At 50.3% G+C, this 20,716-nt stretch overlaps 1 protein-coding gene across 2 annotated transcripts in view; it reads left to right on the forward strand.

Moving 5' to 3' along the window:
• The window catches only part of KANK3 (KN motif and ankyrin repeat domains 3), a 48,311-nt gene that overhangs the window by 19,000 nt on the left and 8,595 nt on the right, over window positions 1–20,716 (forward strand). For both annotated transcript variants that reach the window (XM_054013570.1, XM_054013569.1), the window contains exons 2-5: window positions 8,913–8,994; window positions 15,537–17,465; window positions 18,379–18,478; window positions 18,721–18,972. In XM_054013570.1, the coding sequence (XP_053869545.1) occupies window positions 8,958–8,994; window positions 15,537–17,465; window positions 18,379–18,478; window positions 18,721–18,972 (2,318 nt within the window). In that variant the 5' untranslated portion in view covers window positions 8,913–8,957. The remainder of the gene's footprint in view (window positions 1–8,912; window positions 8,995–15,536; window positions 17,466–18,378; window positions 18,479–18,720; window positions 18,973–20,716) is intronic.

Here is a 20,716-nt window from a genome sequence, read left to right on the forward strand (position 1 = left end):
TCTTTTGCCTAGAGACTGTCCGGTTTGGCCAATGTACATGGCAGAGGGGCATTGCTGGCACATGATGGCATATATCACATTGGTAGATGTGCAGGTGAACGAGTCCCTGATGGTGTGGCTGATATGATTAGGTCCTATGATGATGTCACTTGAATAGATATGTGGACAGAGTTGGCATCGGGCTTTGTTACAAGGATAGGTTCCTGGGTCAGTGTTTTTGTTAAGTGATGTGTGGTTGCTGGTGAGTATTTGCTTTAGGTTGGGGGGTTGTCTGTAAGTGAGGACAGGTCTGTCTCCCAAGATCTGTGAGAGTAAAGGATCATCTTTCAGGATAGGTTGTAGATCTCTGATGATGCGCTGGAGAGGTTTTAGTTGGGGGCTGAAGGTGACAGCTAGTGGTGTTCTGTTATTTTCTTTGTTGGGCCTGTCTTGTAGGAGGTGACTTCTGGGTACTCGTCTGGCTCTGTCAATCTGTTTTTTCACTTCAGCAGGTGGGTATTGTAGTTTTAAGAATGCTTGATAGAGATCTTGTAGGTGCTTGTCTCTATCTGAGGGATTGGAGCAAATGTGGTTATATCTTAGAGCTTGGCTGTAGACAATGGATCGTGTGGTGTGTCCTGGATGGAAGCTGGAGGCATGTAGGAAAAGTAGAGGCCCCGAGATAGGACAGACTCTTCTGCTGGGCTAAGAGTATAGCTGGAAAGATTAACAATATTGCTGGGTGGGTTAAGGGAACTACTGTTGTGGCTCCTTGTGGCATGTAGCAGTTTAGATAGTTTAGTGTCCTTTTTCCTTTGTAGAGAGGCAAAGTTTGTCTTGTAAATGGCTTGTCTAGTTTTTGTAAAGTCTATCCATGAGGAAGTTTGTGTGGAAGGTTGGTTTCTTATGAGAGTATCCAGTTTTGAGAGCTCATTCTTAATCTTTCCCTGTTTGCTGTATAGGATGCTGATCAGGGGGTTTCACAGTTTCTTTGAGAGTGTGTGACACAGTCTCTCAGCATAGTCTGTGTGATATGTAGATTGTAATGGATTTTTTACCTTTAGTCCTTTTGGTATGATGTCCATCTGTTTGCATTTGGAAAGGAAGATGATGTCTGTCTGTATCTGTACGAGTTTTTTCATGAAGTTGATGGATTTCCACTCCATACGGCTAAATGCAGTGCCTTGCATAATGACAGGTTTCAGAGTAGTAGCCGTGTTAGTCTGTATCCGCAAAAAGAACAAGAGTCCTTGTGGCACCTTAGAGACTAACACATTTATTAGAGCATAAGCTTTCGTGGGCTACAGCCCACTTCTTCGGATGCATACTCCCACCTGTTCATGCTCTCTGTATGTGTGTATATATATCTCCTCAATATATGTTCCACTCTATATGCAGCACCACTCGGGTTTGGCCTGGCTGCACCTCCATCATGACCATATATAACACAAGAGAAAGTAGCTATTCAAAGAAATTGAAAGATCAGCAAATGATCAAAGGGAATGCTTTCCCCACCCAATGACCAGCGGAACTCACTGCCACAGGATATCACTGTGGCCAAGTGCTTAGAGCAGGACTCAAACCAAGAACTGACATTTCTATGGATAATGGGCACATCCATCGTCACACTGGGCAGATGGGTTATAAACCTTCCAGCTTCAGGGTATAAGCCAACCACTAAGTGACAGGGAATAGGAACAAACGTTTCCTATGAGCAGGATCACTAGGGGGTTCTTTCATCTTCCTCTGAAACACCTGATACTGGCCACAGGATCCTGGCCTAGCTGGACTCTGCTCTGACCCCGTCTGGGCCACGGCTGTGTGACACACAAGGTCTGGTATGACATGTCCTGTTCTCACAGGCTGACGCTAATCCTGCTCTCAGCAGCTTCCCGGCTCTGATTTTCTTCCTTTCTGATCAGGAGCGGAGTATGGTGTCCCCTGCTGCCAGCCGCAAGTATTGCAGCTATCAGACAAAACCTGCCTTCCCCCTCCCCAACACTGGGTTTTTCTTGTAAATGTGCTGTAGTGTTTAAAGAATAAACATCTCTGATCATGCTGGAGATCTCTTAGCCCATCCACGATCCCTGTCAGTCCTCCTTGGAGAGAGTTTCCCACCCCCTGCCTTGCCCTGGAGGCTGGCAGAGTCTTTCCGTAATAGTCACCCTCATTTTTCCCTAATAGTCATCCTCATTTTGCATCTGAAGAAGTGAGGTTCTTACCCACGAAAGCTTATGCTCCCAATACTTCTGTTAATCTTAAAGGTGCCACAGGACCCTCTGTTGCTTTTTACAGATTCAGACTAACATGGCTACCCTTCTGATACTTGACCTCATTTTTCTGTTTCTTATTTTTATCCCCTTTTATCCTGGCAGCTCCCAGCCTGCCTTTTGGACCCTTGTATGCCCCACGTCTCTGTAGGCGCTGAGCATGTCACAATCATTCGTCCTCCCCACATCTGACCAGGCAGGGACGGATCATTGTTCCCATTTCACAGATAGGGAAGCCGAGGGAGGCACAAAGAGATGAAGTGACTTGCCTGAGGTCACACACACAGTCTGTGGCTGAGCTAAGAATTAAATCTGGGTCTCTTGTGTCCCAGCTGTAATCACAGGCTTCTCCTCTGGCATGCCGCAGCCCCATGATCTCTGCAGGAGACAGAGTGTGCCAGAGCCCAGAGATCTCAGATTTCTGTATGTGTCCACCAAGTGAAACCTGTATGTGCATCAGTCCAAAGATTACCTGTACCTGCCGAGAGTGGGGCGTGGGGGGGAGAGGGAGTGAGGGCAGCGGCTTCAGCAGGTGTTACTGAGCATGCTCACAAGCAGCAAATCTGGGGGTGCACATGACCTCGCATGACTCCCCCCCACCATCGCCTCTCCTGTCACTGACATGTCTAGCGTGACCATTATTTGGAACAATTCTGCAGGCACTGTGGATAGCAGCACATCCACACGCTCTTGGTGTAGGAAAATTCAGGGGAATCTGAGTAGCTCTGGTGCATTCAGGAGACTCAAACTGAGAGACATGTCACTATGTTACATCTCATTCCTAGCAAGGGATTGAAACCAAACCCCAGATCTCAGCATCCCTGGACTTCAGGCAGTCCAAATCTAGCTGCAGATTTCACCCCAAACTCTGGATCCAGCCCCACTGCCCTTTGTGGGAGTCAAAATCCAGAGGCGGAGCCAAGTCTGGTGACTTGTGCTCATCTCTGCTCATCTCTGGGTGCGGCAGGAGGAGGAGGACCCCAGTGTTGGAGATATTGCTGCATTCACTTTGTATGGGTTTGTTCTAATCAGCGGCCTGTGGGACGCAGTAAATCTCTTGTGATTGGCTGAGCGGCTTTCAATGATGTATCACATCTGATAAGAGGGTTGTTTTTGGAGCTGGAGTTTATCATGAGCTGTTGGGGCTGGGGTGCTGGCTGCTCCGCTCTGGCGCTGGTTCTGGGAATTACAAACTCCCCTCCCTTTCGCTCCCCAAACTGCAGGGTTGTTTGTTCCAGCAATTTCCCACAAAAGCAAACATCATTGTTCCCGCAGCGCCGGTGCAGTCGGCCAGCAGATGCAGACAGATGTTCCAGCAGCTCAGCGCTGTTCTCTGCTCCCCAGCTAATTAACTCACTTCTTGGAATTCTTTCAAAAACAGATTCCCCCCCCCCCCCCCCCCCCACACACACACACACACATTTCATGGAGTTCTCCGACTCGCTCCTGGAGCTCTGCTCAGTTTCACTGCCCTGATCTCTCTCCCTCTCCCTCTCCTGCTCTTACCCCCTTCCCTCCTCACACTGTGTCCCCCCCCCCCCCCCGCTCCCCCAAGGCCTCGGCTACAATAACAACAAGGAGTCTGGTGGCCTCTTAAAGATGAACAGATGTATTTGCCACCAGACTCCTTGTTGTTTGTGTGGATACAGACTAACATGGTTACCCCTGATACGTGGCTACAGTGTTACTGATTCCCATTTGCTCTCAACTCCAGCCCACCGTGTGCATCTGAAAGTCGGGTTAGAAAATCTGTCTTTGGGCGACTGCAGCCCCAACACTCCCTGCTGGGGCTCGGCTCACACTCTGTCCCCGGGAGAGCTCAGTCCCATGTGACCAGAAATTCCCGTCCTTGCAGATCTGCACGGCCTGAATGCGCTGCCGAAGGAGCCATTCCTGCTGCAGGTCACCTCGGACGCTGCTCCTGGAAAGCCCTCGAGCCTGTGGAAAGCTCCTGCTCGGCAGGGTGTGGTCACCAGGAAATGATTACAGGCCTGAGGTGACAGATGGCACGGGAGTGGGAGTGGGCTGTGTGCCTCTCGCTCCCTTAGCTTAGCTCACACCAGCCAGACCGCACCCCCTGCAACTGCCTGATGACACACCCAGAGGTTCCTGCTCTGGTGCTAGGAGTGTGGTTCTCAACATGTCCTGATGCCATGCTTAGTGCTGGCCTGCTGCTCCTCCTCCCCGGGATAGCCCAGCTCCACCCAGCCCTGGCAGCCAGGAGCCACTGGGCTTCCAAAGGTGAACTGCAGAATGCTCGGACATTGCTTGAGCCACATTTATCACTGCAGGATGCTGGAGCAGGTGCTCTAGGAGCTAGTCAGGTGATCTGGTCACATGGGCACTAGAACACAGGAATCCCAGCTGGGCCAACAGGGAGGAGACAAGTGGGACTAGATTCAGACCCTGCCGAGTCCATTGGACGCCGTGATCTCCCCTGCGGCAGCAGCCTTGTCATTGGTCATTTGACTTCTAGCTGCCCTCAGGCTGGATATAAAACAACCTGTCTGCCTCCCAAATCTAACCGTCTTGGTCCCAGATAATCATTTCCTTAGCAGCGAGGCGCAAGTTCCAGAAAGCCCTGGGCTACACCCTTGGAATCTGCGCCCGGCTCTGAATTTAGCTTCTCTGGCCTGAACGAGTTATCCTGATTGTCCTGTGGCTAGCTGGGGAGGGTGACTGAGGTGTCTCTGGGGCATCTTCTAATGAGCCTTCACTGTGATAGCAACATGCCACGTACATGGATTAAAGGAAACACTAAAATTGTTCAGCTCTGCACCCCTCTGTGACCCATTTGCTTTTCTCTTCCTCATCTTTGTCTCCTCTCATCCTCTCCCTCTGCTTCTCCTCCCTCCTCATTTTCACGATCTGGCCATGCAAAGGGTGAGAAGGATTCCAGGCCCTCTTGTGGCCTAAGCTCCTCAAAAGTCTGATTCGCTGCTTCTTGCATCCCTGGCTACTGTCGCTTCCCCCTTCCTGTGCACTCTCCTTGGCAATGACTGAGATTGGGCCTCATCACTGGCACCTCTTGTGTTATCAGTGAAGCAGGAGCAGCGTTCCCTCTCTCTCTCTGCACCTAGTATGGAATTGCTCCATGTACAAGGAGCTAATTTTAGCAGGCATGACTCAGAGCAGCAGCTCCATCGAGAGCTCATGAACAGCCCCTTGCAACAGAGATAATCAGCAACTGCTGAGTGTGGTGAGACATGGACAAGGTGAACGGAAAGCCCTCCACACTGACCTCTACCATGACACTTGGAGAAGGGCAGTCTCTGCCTTCTGCTTCGGACCCAAAGCGACCCACTGGCCACCCTTCCATTTATGGTTCCCGCTCTGAGCATGTCAGACATCCAGGAACCTCCATCTCTGTTCATGTAACCATAGTTAAGCGCCAACTGTCCTCATGAAGACCCAACCCACGACTGATGGGAGATGCCCTAGATCCAGCAAACCTTGGGAACGAAGCAGGGAGACTCATAGGCCAGAAGTGAAAAGTGGGAGATCTTCATTTGCCTGGCAGGATTTCTGGACTGACACCAGATCATTGGTGCAGGAACCAAGCTACATAATAGGAAGTAGGGATGCAAATATTGGTTTAAAAAGTTAACAGGTTAAATGATTAAAATTGGGGCTGGGCGCAGCATGGCTGGGGCTGGGCCAGCTTGCCCGGCAGGGCTGGGGCCGCTCCGGCCCGCCTGCCACGACTGGGGCTGGGGTCCCACCGGCCGGCCAGGTGCAGCCAGCCAGGGGGGTTAATGGTAAGCCTAATGCTTACCAGGTAACCGGTTAACCTTTTACATCCCTAATAGGAAGTCTGATTTATGCTGTGCTGGGGGTGCAAAGCAACCGCAATCCAGCTGGAGACAGCCCAGGATCTGCACCAGTCTCTTCATGCTTCACTATGCATTTCAGAGACTTTGCAGCATTACAATAAGTGTGCTGCTGAAGCCAGACCAACATTGAGTCCTGTGGCACCTTTAAGACTAACAGATGTATTGGAGCATAAGGTTATGGTGCCACAGGACTCTCTCTTGCTTTTTACAGATCCAGACTAACACGGCTATCCCTCTGATACCAGACCAACATTGTGTCCTCCCCAAAGCACAGAGAATGGAATAGACCCTGGCCTGTTCCCTGGGAAGGAAAAGCTGTCTCTTTTGGTGTCCCTTGCTTTGATCGCGACAATGCCCATATAGTAGCCAGAGTGGTATAAAAAACTACAGCCCATTCTGTAACCAGGAACCCCGTAGCAACCAGTCCCCCTGCAGTACAGACGAACCCAGCTGAAACCGAGAGACGCAGCCTGCTACACAAGGCCTTAAAGCAGGGCAAAGTCCCACTGCACAAAGCTCGTGCTTAGGCCAGCCCCACTCCGAACCTCCAAAACACCTTGTCCAAACTGCCCCTCAACACCAGGGAGATCCTTTGAGCCCCGCTGCCATCCTGGAGGGGGAGGGCTGTTGGAGAGGCCTGGGCTGGCAGGGGAGAACTGGGGTATGAGCACACCCTCCCTGAAGTTCTTCCCTAAGCAGCGGGGAGGGGATTGGCTATGGTGTCCTGGGACTGAATGTCTCTGTCCACATGCTGCATGAAATGCTCGTAAGGCCCCAGCCCCTGCTAGGGGTGGAGGTGTCAGCAGTGGAGAGCGAACCTCCCTCTGAGGTGGGAGACAGGCCAAAAAGCCTTTCAAACGTTCCAGAAACGGCTTAGAAAACATTCCAGAAATGCACTTACAACCCCAGGTCTTGCAGACAGTTTGATTCTAAAAATCTCACTGGTGCCCTGGGAGCCAGACTGCAGCGGGAACTGAGAAGCTGGGAGTGGCTCCTCCAGAAGAGCTCATTTCAGTGTGTGCGTCATGTCCCAGACAGCCCCAGGCCCTGCTCAGATAGAAACCCCTCCACCTCCATTGTTACCTTAACTATGGCCGCAGGGTCTAGTGGCCAGGGTCCTGGTCTGGGACTTGGGAGACTCGTGTTCATAAGACCAGCCATGCTGCATCAGACCAATGGTCCATCTAACCCAGTTTCCTCTCTCCAGCAAGGACCAGTGCTAGAACTTCCAGGGGAGTGCACAGAACAGGGCAACTATGGAGAGATCCACCCTCTTGTCTTCCCCTCCTAGCTTCTGGCAGTCAGAGGTTTTGGGACACCCAGAGCATGGGGTTGCATCCCTGGCCATCTGGGCTAATAGCCATTGATGGACCTATCCTTTATGAACTTATCTAGTTCTTTTTTGAACCCAGTTATACCTTTGGCCATCCCCTGGCAATGAGTTCCACAGATTAATTGTGCATTGTGTGAAAAAGTATTTCCTCCTGTTTGTATTAAACCTGCTGCCTATGAATTTCATCAGGTGACCCCTGTTGTTTTTGTATTGTGGGAAATGGTAAATAATTCTGTTCACTTTTTCCACATCATGATTTTATAGACCTGTAGCGTATCCCCCCTTAATCATCTCTTTTTCTAACCTGAACAGTCTTTTTGGACTCTCCTCATATGGAAGCCATTTCATACGCTTGATCATCTTTGTTGCCCATCTCTGGACCATTTCCAGTTCCACTTTATCCTTTTTGGAATGAGGTGACCAGAACTGGACACAGTATTCAAGGGGTGAGCGCCCCATAGAGCTGTTCCCAGATCTGCCCCTAACCACTGAGTGCCCTGGGTGAGTCATTTCCTCTCTGTGTCTCAGATTCCCCCACACTCCCAGTCTTCAGCAGATAGCTTGGCTCTTGCTCAAGCCTCCACCTTGTCTCCAGGACGGTTTTCTCCACACAGAGATTTTTGCATTAGGGATCTTGGGGAAGGTGATCTTCATTGTAAAGCATTTTAGTAACCATCCCTACCTCTTCTATGGTGCTTTTCCTCAGTAGATCTGCAGAGAAGGTCAGTGTCATTCTCCCCATCTTACAAATAAGGAAATTGAGGCACAGAAAGGTGACTTGTACCTAAGGTCACGTAGCAGCAGAGCCAGGGCCAGAACCCAGATCTCCTGAGCCTCAGTCCAGTGCTCTGTCCAGCTGACAAGTGCTGAACAGAAGCTGGGGCATGGTACAGATTTTGCCCTTTCTCTGATGCAATTGCTGCCTGAGCAGGGTCTTCTCCTCCCTTACCTTTCAGGTTATATTTTCTTTTCCAAGTTTCACTTCAGGTCTCCCGCTTCCTCTGTGCCCCAGAATGCATTGCAGAGTCTAGCTGCAATTTCCCCTAATCCTCCTATGCTGTGCTGTGAGGCAGGCTGCCCAGACGGGGTGGGGGTGGCTAAAGGCTTCCAGGGCAGGAGCCAACACAAATGCTGCAGAATGGAGTTGGGGAAAGGGAGACGGAGGGTCCCCGTCTAATCTGTGTGGGAAACGCAGGCTCCTGCTGCGCTGAGCGTTCCATGAGGCCGTCTCTACGGGAGGAGGACCGCGGAGGCTGTCTGGGCACAGAGCTCTCTGAGGGAGGCAGGTTTCGCCGTGTGGTGGTGTGATGCGGCGGGAGGCTGTTCCCCTGTGATTGGGGTTTCTTTGTGATGTTTTGGCGTATGAAGTGGAATTGGGGTGTGAAGGTGGGAGGGCAGTTGGGGTTGCATAGACGGGCTTCCTTCTAGTCTGTGCTGCTGAGAGTCACAACCTACCTACCAGGAAGGAATTCACTCCGGCTCGTAATGTCTTTTCAGATTCGCAGTCCGCTGGTCTATGGTTTTGTGATCCCCTAGGAGAAGATGGCACAGCCCATACACCTGAACCAGAATCTCCCAGGTAAAGACATGGGCAGCTCCTACCTAAGCGGTAGCAGGATGATGTGTTCTCCCAGTGCCCAGCTCTGAATGTAAAGATGGGGCACCCCCTGCCCTCCCACAAAAAGAGATGGAAAGGGGTGACCAACCTCTGCCATGAATGCAAATGGCAGGGGCTGCAACCTAATCACAGTCGTCTGCACCTCCAAGGCTGCAGCCAGGGCCGGCCTTAGGAAAAATGGCACCCTGGGGAACTTGTATTTTGGCATTTCCCCATCACTCCTAGCCCCCACAGGCTCCCTGGGCTTTCCCTTCCCTCCCCTCCCCCCATCACCTCTGGGCCCCACTGCCTCCCCTAGTGTTTAATTTGTATTGAAAGAGATGCCGGAGGCTAGACCTCAGCACTGGCAGGGTGGCCTGATACTGGCCGGGCACCCAGCTCCGAAGGCAGCGCCAGCAGCAGCAGCGCAGAAGGGGGGCCTGGCATACGGTGTATTGACACCCTTGTGGTGCCTCATGCTCGACATGTGGCTTCGCTGTCACATGGGGGCTGCATCTTGCCAGCGCCCACGACCTCTGGCTCATCCAGGGCACCATTTCAGATTTGGGGGGAGGAAACTTTAACCGTGAGTCCAGGGACTGTTTAGGTACCTGAAAACTCCAGGGGTTTTGCAGATAATAACGTAGGAATTAGCTGACAGGAGCGCTGTATCTAATTGTTATATAAAGAAAGAAAAAAAATATACAAGCACCAATTAAAGCCACGTTTAAAGTTTCTATGTAAATTTAGAACAATCAGGAGATAATACAGCAAGATGTTCCCAATCCCAAACCTTGAGGCATCAGTTCTGCAGCTTTACTCGTTTGATACTTTGTACACTATCTTTATTAGAGAGACATCAAAATAAATAAAATCGGCTTAAAATCTGTGTTACTGCCATTATCTACTTTAGTCAATTGTTTGTCACTAAAAACATAATTTGAACATATGTGATAAGGGTTTTTTGCTCTTTTATTAAGAAAGGGAATTTATTTTTCTAATTATTTTGGCATTTATGTTTATGGATCACAATCATGTATGTGACTCACTAACATTTTGACTCCATCATTGCTATTGGTATCAGGGTTGGAACTGCAGTTATTTTCATGCAAATTTTAAGTTATTTTACAGATATAACTAAAAATACAATTTGAAAATAAGCGACTTTCATCTGCCCAGTGTCTAAAGTTATGCGTTTAGCTAATGTTTTTTAAACTGGCACTGCTACGGTGAGTACAAGCTAAAGTTACATTCTAGAACAGTGGTTCCCAAACTTTAACAACCTGTGAACCCCTTTCACTAAAATGTCAAGTCTCGCGAACCCCCTCCTAAAAATGAATATTTCCAGGGATTTTCTCCTTTACCTGAGTATAAATTATAAAAGCAGTGATCTTGGAAATATAAAATTTGTTTTTATGATATGCTTATTACACACTAATCATTATTAATTATTTATCATTACAGTATTTTTATTACATTATTAAAATGGCAACACTCTTCCAAGAACTCACTTTCATAGCTTGTATCACTTTGAATAAGCCTGTTATAAGACAAGACTCCTATGTTTCATCAAGGAGTATCAGATGTGAAACAGTATGAAGGTATTTAAGAAGCCAACTCAAAGAGTTCCTCTTACACAAGCATTCAGATCTTGAGCAGTCCAGGCCAACACCACATGTTGCAACAAAGCTTAAACTTGTTCTTCATAATCATTTTAAAAACAATACTAGCTGCCTGTTTCATTTTAAAAACAGCAAAAAATATCCACCTCCCTTTCCATTTCTTATAAGGAGTCTTGAAGTTTAAATCTCCTCAGTGTGACAGATAGGCTTGCTTTGATCTGCTTAGCTCTTGGAAGTCCAGAGGCTCCAAGCTGCTGGCCACATGCTGCCCAGAGTTCCTAGGGACAGCTCTGTCCACCATTAGGGAATTTTTTCCCAAGAACCCCCTGTAACATTTCGCGAACCCCCAGGGGTTCACGAACCCCAGTTTGGGAACCACTGTTCTAGAAGGATACTGTTAGTTGATTGTACCACTTTAAATAATGAATGACAAAGCACAATATGATAATAACGGTAATAATCATAATTACTCCAGCCAGGACAGGTTAGGCATTTTAAAACTCACTACTCAAAGAATTCAATGTAAGCATGAGAGAGAAATAAAATTACAAAATGCACAGACCAGTCAAAAAACTAAAATAACAGCACTTTGAAAGAATAAAATTACAGAGAACATATACGCATTGCAGGAAGTACCAACAAGTACCAACAAAACCAACAATTTAAGTATGTGTTGTGGGATGAGTGTGAAAGAGACAGTGTGTGTGAGACCACGCTCTGGCCCTTTCAGACTGCTGAGTGCAGCTCTCTTAAGGAAAGCTCCTTCAGACACTGCAGCCGCCACCAGCTGCTCAGTCCCTCTCTTGGTGAGCCCTGTCCTCACACACACACACCCTGCTCTGCGGAGATGGGGTACTTGGGTGTGGGGGAGGGCAGGGGACACCGTGACATCAGCACCCCCCCCCCCCCATACAGCAGGCAGGAAGCTCCCAGGAGCAGCTGGCCAGGGGCAGCTCCAAGACAGGGGGCAGAGCCGTAGGACTGCAGGCCCCAGCAGAGCAGCAGGGGGAGGGGCACCCCATTTATAACGGTGCCCTGGGCTTTCTCCCAGTTCGCCCCTATGTAAGGCTGGCCCTGGCTGCAGCCGTATCTCTCTGGGGGCTGTTGGTAGAGCTGAGCAAAACCCGGCATTTCCACCCGGCAGGAAATTCCTGTATGGCAACGTTTCTTTTCACACAAATTGGGATGAAAAGTGGAAATGTAGAACTTTTTCATAAAATATTTGGAAATGTTGAAACCTTTCATAGAATATCAGGGTTGGAAGGGACCTCAGGAGGTATCTAGTCTAACCCCCTGCTCAAAGCAGGACCAACCCCCAACTAAATCATCCCAGCCAGGGCTTTGTCAAGCCGGGCCTTAAAAACTTCTAAGGCCTGGTCTACACTAACCCCCCAATTCGAATAACGTAGCTGAAGTTCGAAGTACCTTAGTTCGAACTTACCTCAGTCCAGACGCAGCAGGCAGGCTTCCCCGTCGACTTTGCGTACTCCTCTCGCCGAGCTGGAGTACCGCAGTCGACGGCGAGCACTTCCGGGTTCGACTTATCTCGTCCAGACAAGACGCGATAAGTCGAACCCAGAAGTTCGATTTGCTTGCCGCCGAACTACCGGGTAAGTGTAGACCTACCCTGAGGAAGGAGATTCCACCACCTTCCTAGGTAACCCATTCCAGTGCTTCACTACACTCCTAGTGAAAAAGTTTTTCCCAATATCCAACCTAAACCTCCCCCACTGCAACTTGAGACCATTACTCCTTGTTCTGTTATCTGGTACCACTGAGAACAGTCTAGATCTATCCTCTTTGGAACTCCCTTTCAGGTAGTTGAAAGCAGCTATCAAATCCCCCTCATTCTTCTCTTCTGCAGTCTAAACAATCCCAGTTCCCTCAGCCTCTCCTCATAAGTCATCTGCTCCAGCCCCCTAATCATTTTTGTTGCCCTCTGCTGGACTCTTTCCAATTTTTCCACATCCTCCTTGTAGTGTGGGGCCCAAAACTGGACACAGTACTCCTGATGAGGCCTCACCAATGTTGAATAGAGGGGAATGATCACATCCCTCGATCTGCTGGCAATGCCCCTATTTATACAGCCCAAAATGCCATTAGCCTTCTTGGCAACAAGGGCACACTGTTGACTCATATCCAGCTTCTCGTCCACTGTAACCCCTAGGTCCTTTTCTGCTGCCTTGCCATTCGGTTCCTAGTCTGTAGCAGTGCATAGGATTCTTCGGTCCTAAGTGCAGGACTCTGCACTTGTCCTTGTTGAACCTCATCAGATTTCTTTTGGCCCAATCCTCTAATTTGTCTAGGTCCCTCTGTATCCGATCCCTACCCTCCAGCGTATCTACCACTCCTCCCAGTTTAGTGTCATCTGCAAACTTGCTGAGGGTGCAATCCACACCATCCTCCAGATCATTAATTAAGATATTGAACAAAACTGGCCCCAGGACTGACCCTTGGGGCACTCTGCTTGATACCAGCTGCCAACTAGACAGGAGCAATTGATCACTAACCATTGAGCCCAATGATCTAGCCAGCTTTCTATCCACTTTACAGTCCATTCATCCAGCCCATACTTCTTTAACTTGCTGGCAAGAATACTATGGGAGACCATATCAAAAGCTTTGCTAAAGTCAAGGAATAACACATCCACTGCTTTCCCCTCATCCACAGAGCCAGTTATCTTGTCATACAAGGCAATTAGGTTAATCAGGCATGACTTGCCCTTGGTGAATCCATGCTGACTGTTCGTTTTGTTGAAATGACTCAAAATGCTTCTTTCCAGTCATTTCAACATTAAACTGCATGGACCTTTGGTACTTTGCCTCATGGGAGCTCAGGAGTCCCATTCTCCCTATGAACCAGACTCCCTTCCCAGACTACATTTCCCATGATGCACCACACAGCTTGGGCTGAGGGTAATCTACACTGCATTATGGGAGATGTAGTCCTCCAGGGAGCTTGGCTCATAGGAGAGAACGCAGAGTCCTGCACTTAGGAAGGAAGAATCCCATGCACCGCTACAGGCTGGGGACACACTGGCTAAGCAGCAGTTCTGCAGAAAAGGACCTGGGGATTTCAGTGGACGAGAAGCTGGATATGAGTCAGCAGTGTGCATTTGTTGACAAGAGGGCCAATGGCATATTGGGCTGTATTAATAGGAGCACTGCCAGCAGATTGAGGGAAGTGGTGAGGCCACATCTGGAGTATTGTGTCCACTTTTGGTCCCCCCATTACAGAAAGGATGTGGACAAATTGGAGAGAGTCCAGGGGAGGTCAATGAAAATGATCAGGGGGCTGGGGCACATGATTTACGAGGAGAGGCTGAGGGAACTGGGCTTATTTAGTCTGCAGAAGAGAAGAGTGAGGGGGGATTTGATAGCAGCCTTCAACTACCTGAAAGGGGGGTTCCAGAGGATGGAGCTCGGCTGTTCTCAGTGGTGGCAGATGACAGAACAAGGAGCAATGGTCTCAAGTTGCAGTGGGGGAGGTCTAGGTTGGATATTAGGAAACACTATTTCACTAGGAGGGTGGTGAAGCACTGGAATGGGTTCCCTAGGGAGGTGGTGGAATCTCCTTCCTTAGAGGTTATTAAGGTCAGGCTTGACCAAGCCCTGGCTGGGATGATTTAGTTGGGGTTGGTCCTGCTTTGTTCGGGGGGTTGGACTAGATACCTCCTGAGGTCCCTTCCAACCCTGATATTCTATGATTCTAACGCAGGGGGCAGGGCTGAACTACAATTCCTACAAGGCCCTGTGCTTCAGGGAAATGTAGTTTAATGTTTTATTGAACAGATTTGAAATGATCTGTTTTGGGTCAGTTCAACAAAATAAAATATTCTGATTTGGGTCAAACGCAGACAAAGTGGAATATTTTATTTTGATTTATCACTGATGGAAAATTGAAAATTTTTGGTAAAATCAAGATTTTCCTACTGAAAATGTCGACTTTGTGGAAACTGCATTTTGTGTCAGAAAATCACTGTGACAGAAAATTCCCAACCAGCTCTAGCAGGATTCTAGTGAGGATTCAGAGCTAATCCAGTGGGAGGGTCACACACCTGAGCAAGTAGAGAGGGGATCCCAGGGCTCAGACACTCTCGCTGTCGGTCCATTCGTACTAATGACGGAGGGTTTCCTTCAGATGCTCTGGGGCTCAGCCATACACCTGAATTGACTGGCAGCTGCACCAGGCAGGGATGGGGAGCTGGGCACCTCCCCCTTCCCCCTCCCAGCCCCCCACCCCGCTGCTCCCCTCTACTTTAACACCAGAGTGAAGGCCTTTTCATGAAGCGCAGACTCCTAACCTCTCTCTGGGCCTGATCCAAAGACTATTGCCACCGCTGCCCTCAATGGACATTGGATCAGGCCCTAGGTCACTTTGTCTCATGGCCCTGTCCCTGCTGAACATGCCCCAATTTAGCATCCTCTGTCCATGGACTGACCATGCTGCTTCACCTCCCTCTTAAAGACCCTGAATTAATCCTCGCCCTCAAATTTGGGTGTGACACTCACATGGGTCCAGGCTTCCCCAAAGGCTCCAAGTGGTGCTCAGATCAGAGGGCACATGGGGTTATTCCAGACCCCTGCTTCCCATCTTCTGCCAGGTGAGAGAGCCCCAGGCCTTTTTGTCCAGTCTGGGCACCTACGTGAACTTTCTGTGGCATCTAACACTTGCCCTGCATCCAGCAGGAAAAGCTGAGAACATGGAGACAGGCAGAGGTGCTGAGAGCTGAACCAAACTGTAAACTCAGTATATGATGGAAACCGCTTCAAGCAAGGGGGTGCTACCGCACCCCCCACACTCCTACTTCCAGCACCTCTGGAGACAGGGACAGGAGATGGGTTTGATGAACTTAGGTTTTTCTTTACTGTACCAATGGTTTCCTTTTGGCTTTCCTGGCAGATTTAGGTGGCCCCTTCTTGTACAGAGATCAGGACGATGGGGAGAAGAGCTCCTACTCTGTGGAAACCCCCTATGGCTTCCTGCTAGACCTCGATTTTCTGAAATATGTCGATGACATTGAGAGTGGCCAAACTCTCAAGAAGGTGCCGAAGCACCGGAAAGCGAAAGGGCCCAAGCAGCAGCCCAGTTCCCTGAGAAGCCCCAGCGGCCACGCCAGTGGATGGACCTCCACCGAGTCTCTGGCATCCACGGCCAGCGAGGATGGAAGGAACGTGCTCCTGTTATCTCCACGCATCAGAACGCAGTCTGGGTCCTCAGAAATGAGAGAGACCCTGAGCAAACAGGCTTCCAACCCTGTGTCTCCAACTCCAGTTATAAATCTCCTCCCACCTCCTGCCCCCAAATCCCTCATGCGAAATCCCCGGGTGGAGAAAACCCTGCAAGAGACAAGTAGGAGGCTGGAGCTAGAACAGCTCCATTTGCTGAGTAGTGGAGATGCCCAGATGACTGGGCCACCCAGCAGTCCCTCCAAAACATGGATCTCCGTCTCCAGTACCGCTTCTTTTCACCAGACCCGCTCCTCCTCTGCTGTCCCTTTGAATGGAAATGGGGACAGCCAAGCCACACCTGGCCCGTCTCTGACGGGCTCTATGAGAATGAGCCCTTTGAATTCCGGAAGGAGCACCCCGGCCACCAACATTAGCCCAGCGCATCTGCAGCATGTGCGGGAGCAGATGGCTGCTGCCCTCAAGCAACTCAAAGAGCTGGAGGAACAAGTTAAGACGATCCCAGTCCTAGAAATGAAAATCTGCAAACTGAAGCGGGAGAAGGAGAAGCTGATGGCGGGTTTGCAGGAGCAACCCCTGCCCGAAACGAGCGAGGCTTCTGTTTTCAGCTTTCCACCCAGGTCTCTCGGCGCAGAGGTTGCCAGGGCAAGCCAGGAGGCTCCCGCGGAACTGGAAAGGGAACTGGAGTCGGTGAAGGCTCGAGCAAGTAAAATCACAGAGTTAAGGAGACTCACTGAGAAACTGTCTGCTTCGGACAGGAACGTGCGAGCCAGCAAGGCGGCTGCCCGCCCCGCAAAGGCCGTGGAGAAAGCGTGTAAGTCTGTAGGTGTGGGCGAGGGGGTGAACATGAATGAGGCCGTGTTCTACTACCGATCTCAGAAGCCATGCCATGAGATTGCTGTTGGCCAAGAGACTGAGACCAAGGACGCTGCAGTGTGGGTTGTGGAGTCCTTGTTAGGGCTTCCAACGGAAGCAGAGAAGGAAATGGAGCTGCTGCAGCACACGATTGGCCACCAGAGAGAAGTCATCGCCATGATGGAAGGCCACTTGAAGGACGCGACTAAGGAGCTTGAGGAGTTAAGAGTAGAGGTTTGTTCCAGAAGGCCAAGAACTTTGATAGATAAGGAAATAATGGCCAAGCCTCAGATGGTAGAAGCACACGCAGAGGCTGCGGTACCAATGCAGAGCCAGGGGGTGGGCAGCCACTTGGAAATGATCGATAAGGGTGTGGATTGCTCGCCAGAGATGTTGTGCATTGGAGTCAACTGCAATTTGGAAAGTAGAGAAGTTGCTGTAGGTCCAGATTCACCAGCCCTGTATGAAGAGAAGGACACCCAAGCTGATATAGAGGCAGGAATCGATGCAGCAATGGAAGAAACAGATCAAGGTGTGGCTGGTGATAAGTCTAAACAAACCCCCAATGGAGCCGGAGAAGGTGGAAACCAGGTGGACGTTGCTGAGTCTGGCGTCGCCAGTGGCACTAAGACAGCCATGCCTCAGGGAGGGACAGGGACGGTGGAAGTGGAGCAAGGGTCACGTTTAATTCCCCAGGACTCCAGGAACGGGGTGCACGAGTGTGCGAGTGCAACGCCGGAAAGGCCTCTGGAGAAGGACAGTAACGCTCCTCTGAGTCCTGGGGCTGGTGAGTCACTTACGCCAGCATCTGCTGCATGCTGACTAGTCTCGCACCTGTCAGGCCCTGGCGGAATACGCCCATTTGCATTTCTTTTCAAGCAGTTAGCTGGAGCCTGACCCCCCAGGATCCTGGTTCTCCACTCACTCACACCGGTTTGACACCATCCCATTAACTTCAATGGAGCTACTCAGCAGTGTCAGTGAGAGGAGACTTCCAACCTGAGAGGAGGCTGTGTTGATCAGGCACCTGGGCAGATGACCTCATCATAGGTCATGTGACAGCAATTCTGGTAACCACATGCTTCCAGCCCCCCAGTGAATTAGCCCAGAGGTTTGTGGGGTGACTGAGGATCTTCAGGCTGGGGGAGGGGGAGCGCAGTGTTTGTATGGAGCAGGACAGGTGGAGCCATTGTGTTGGGGGGGGTTGGGGGAGGGGTAAGAGGGCAGGGATTGTGCGCTTGTGTTTGGGGGGACAAGACCTGGGCATGGCTAGGAGCTCCCACACCTGGGCAGCCATTGCGAATTAGAGCCCCGAGTGCTGTGGGTTGGAGCTGCCTTCCTCGGCACATGCAGGACACTGCCTGGGCTCGTGGCTCTGCTGAAGCTCGGGGTGTCCAGATGGACAGAGCAGCAGATTCCCCTGTGCTTTGTTGCTCTCTAGTGAGACGAAGGTAGAACAAATTCCAGGCCTTCCGGGCGGGAGACGGAGCGACAAGCGGAGAATCCCCCAGCCCAGCAGGCTCTGGACAGGAACAGCCTGTTCTCACCCCCAGCACTCCCACCCCAGCCTCTCCTGGACAGCCTCCCGCCCCACCCAGCCTCCTTTCCAGGAACTTGGGGTTGGTGGAGTGAGACCCTGGCCCTGTGTCTATGCCAGAGGCAGAGCTTTCCACCATGTGACTTTCCATCTGTTTCCTCAGGTGCACTGAAGTCGATCATGAAGAAGCGAGACGGGTTTCCGAAGAGCGAGGCCGAGGGCGGGAGGAAGAGCCTGCAGTTCGTGGGCGTGCTGAATGGGGAGTATGTGCCCTTCATTCCATCTCTTGCCAGGGAGCAAGCTCCAGCACTCGCAGATCTCTGTAAACCTGGCTGCATCCTAGTCCCACAGCAGGGCAAGAAGCTGCCATGATTGCAACATGCAATGTGTGTGTTGGGGGCAGGGAGCAGCATCACCCCAGCTCTCCCTCTGCACAGTACGGGCATCATGGGAGAAGGTGGCAGATCTCACTGCAGTGCCCTGACCCTGCTCTCTCTCCCGGCAGGTACGAGAGCACGTCCAGTGAGGAGGAGGAGGAGGACAGTGAAGACAGCTCCTCTGAGAAGATTTCACCCACCAGCTCTGACAGCGACGCGGAGGATGATGCAAACACCTGGGACGAGGAGATCGGTGCGAACGTGGGTGAGACTGCGAGCAGCGTGGAGGGTCCTGAGCCGGGCACAGAGCAGAGGAAGAGAAACGGGGAGCAGGGGACAGAGTGTGCACCAGCATTGGACCCCACTGAGGTGAAGGAGAAGTAAGTGCAGGGTAGTCTCCCCAGGGCTGGAATTAGTCAGAAAGGCCCAGTTATATGAGAGCATTCCAGCCCCAAACCCCCTGGAGTCAATGGGGAGGGAGGAGGAGTTGTCTAGAACCCCTTCCACAGAAACGTCTCAGGCCAGGAGCAGTTCCAGCTGCCGTCTCCCTCTCCTGGCCGAAAAAGCCAATTTTATTTCTGCAAAAATGTCCAAGGAAACGATTTTGTTCTAATTTTGCCATAGACACTTCCTTCCCTCCCCCAGTGAACAAGACAAAACAGAGCCACAATGTTCATCTCGTTTCCAACTCTTTGTGGCCACAATTGGACCCATTTGGTGAAACATTTGAATTGTATTTTTTTGATAGGAAAAATAATTGAGTTTAAAAAATCTGACCGGCCCTAATCTCAGCTGAATTGGTTAGTAAAAAGATCGGCCATTCAAACTCATCCTAGCCCCACCCCCCCCGGGCAAGCCAGCATCTCCCAGCTGGGCGCTGCCAGCAGATGCTGTTAGAGCCATCACTAGTGGCAACCAGTGAAGCTAAGATTGCTAAACAGTTTGCATTCTACCCCCATTTCCACCTGCTCCTAGCTTTGTAAAACATTCCCCCTTGGGGGCTGGCATCTGTCCTGGTTGGGCTCTGCTAGAAGGTGAATCTTTCAGGAAACTGGAGCAAAATTCCGCTAGCTGTATCTGTGTTATGGGGGGGGCTAGGGGGGAATTCTCCCTGCTTGGTGTTTTGAGCAGGGCTTCATTAAAACAGTGGAAGGTTGAAAATAGGCCTGGGTGCAAACTACTCTGGGGACATTGTTCTGTTGGGGGAAAAAACAGATTTCAATTTAGCAATCCGCCCATTTTGAAATCTGTGATGACGCATGCACAAAGAAAGCCACTTTCGATCTGCAGATGCACCCAGCTTGCTAAAGGTGCAGTCACCCGCTCCTAGAGCCAGAGGAAGGAAGTGCACTGCCCTTTGCTGAAGCTCCTAGCAAGAAAAGCCATAATGCCTCCAGGGGCAATCAGGGGAGCATGTGTCCAGGGGAGCCTTGCTGTACTTTTGAGAAGGGGTAGCATGTGTTCCCCAGTGCAGCCCTTCTGAATGACTGGAAAACCATTCATAAATGGCAAGGTACAATGATACATGTAATTTAGACAGGAAACAAATAAGAGGGAACAGAAGGGTATAGGAAATAATGAATGGTACAGAAAAGCTGGATCGGGCACCACTGAAACAAGAACAAAGACACCTCCAAGGCAGAAAATTTAAAACTGAAATAGGGAGACTTCCTTTCTACACAACACAAGATTAGCCAGTGGAATTCACTGCCTCTGGATATAATTGAGGGCAATTGCCCAGCAGGATTAAAAAACCCACAAAGCTTGGAATGGATAAAAAACCCCATGCTTTGGTCATCAGCCAACCACTAATCAGGGTAGGCAACCTATGGCACATGTGCCAAAGGCGGCACGCGAGCTGATTTTCAGTGGCACTCACACTGCCCGGGTCCTGACTGCCGGTCTGGGGGGGCTCTGCATTTTAATTTAATTTTAAATGACGCTTCTTAAACATTTTAAAAACCTTATTTACTTTACATACAACAATAGTTTAGTTATATATTCTAGACTTATAGAAAGAGACCTTCTAAAAACGTTAAAATGTATGACTGGCACGCGAAACCTTAAATCAGAGTGAATAAATGAAGACTCGGCCCAGCACTTCTGAAAGGTTGCCGACCCCTG

Source organism: Malaclemys terrapin, chromosome 24, assembly GCF_027887155.1.
Source record: "Malaclemys terrapin pileata isolate rMalTer1 chromosome 24, rMalTer1.hap1, whole genome shotgun sequence".
Lineage (NCBI taxonomy): Eukaryota > Metazoa > Chordata > Testudines > Emydidae > Malaclemys > Malaclemys terrapin.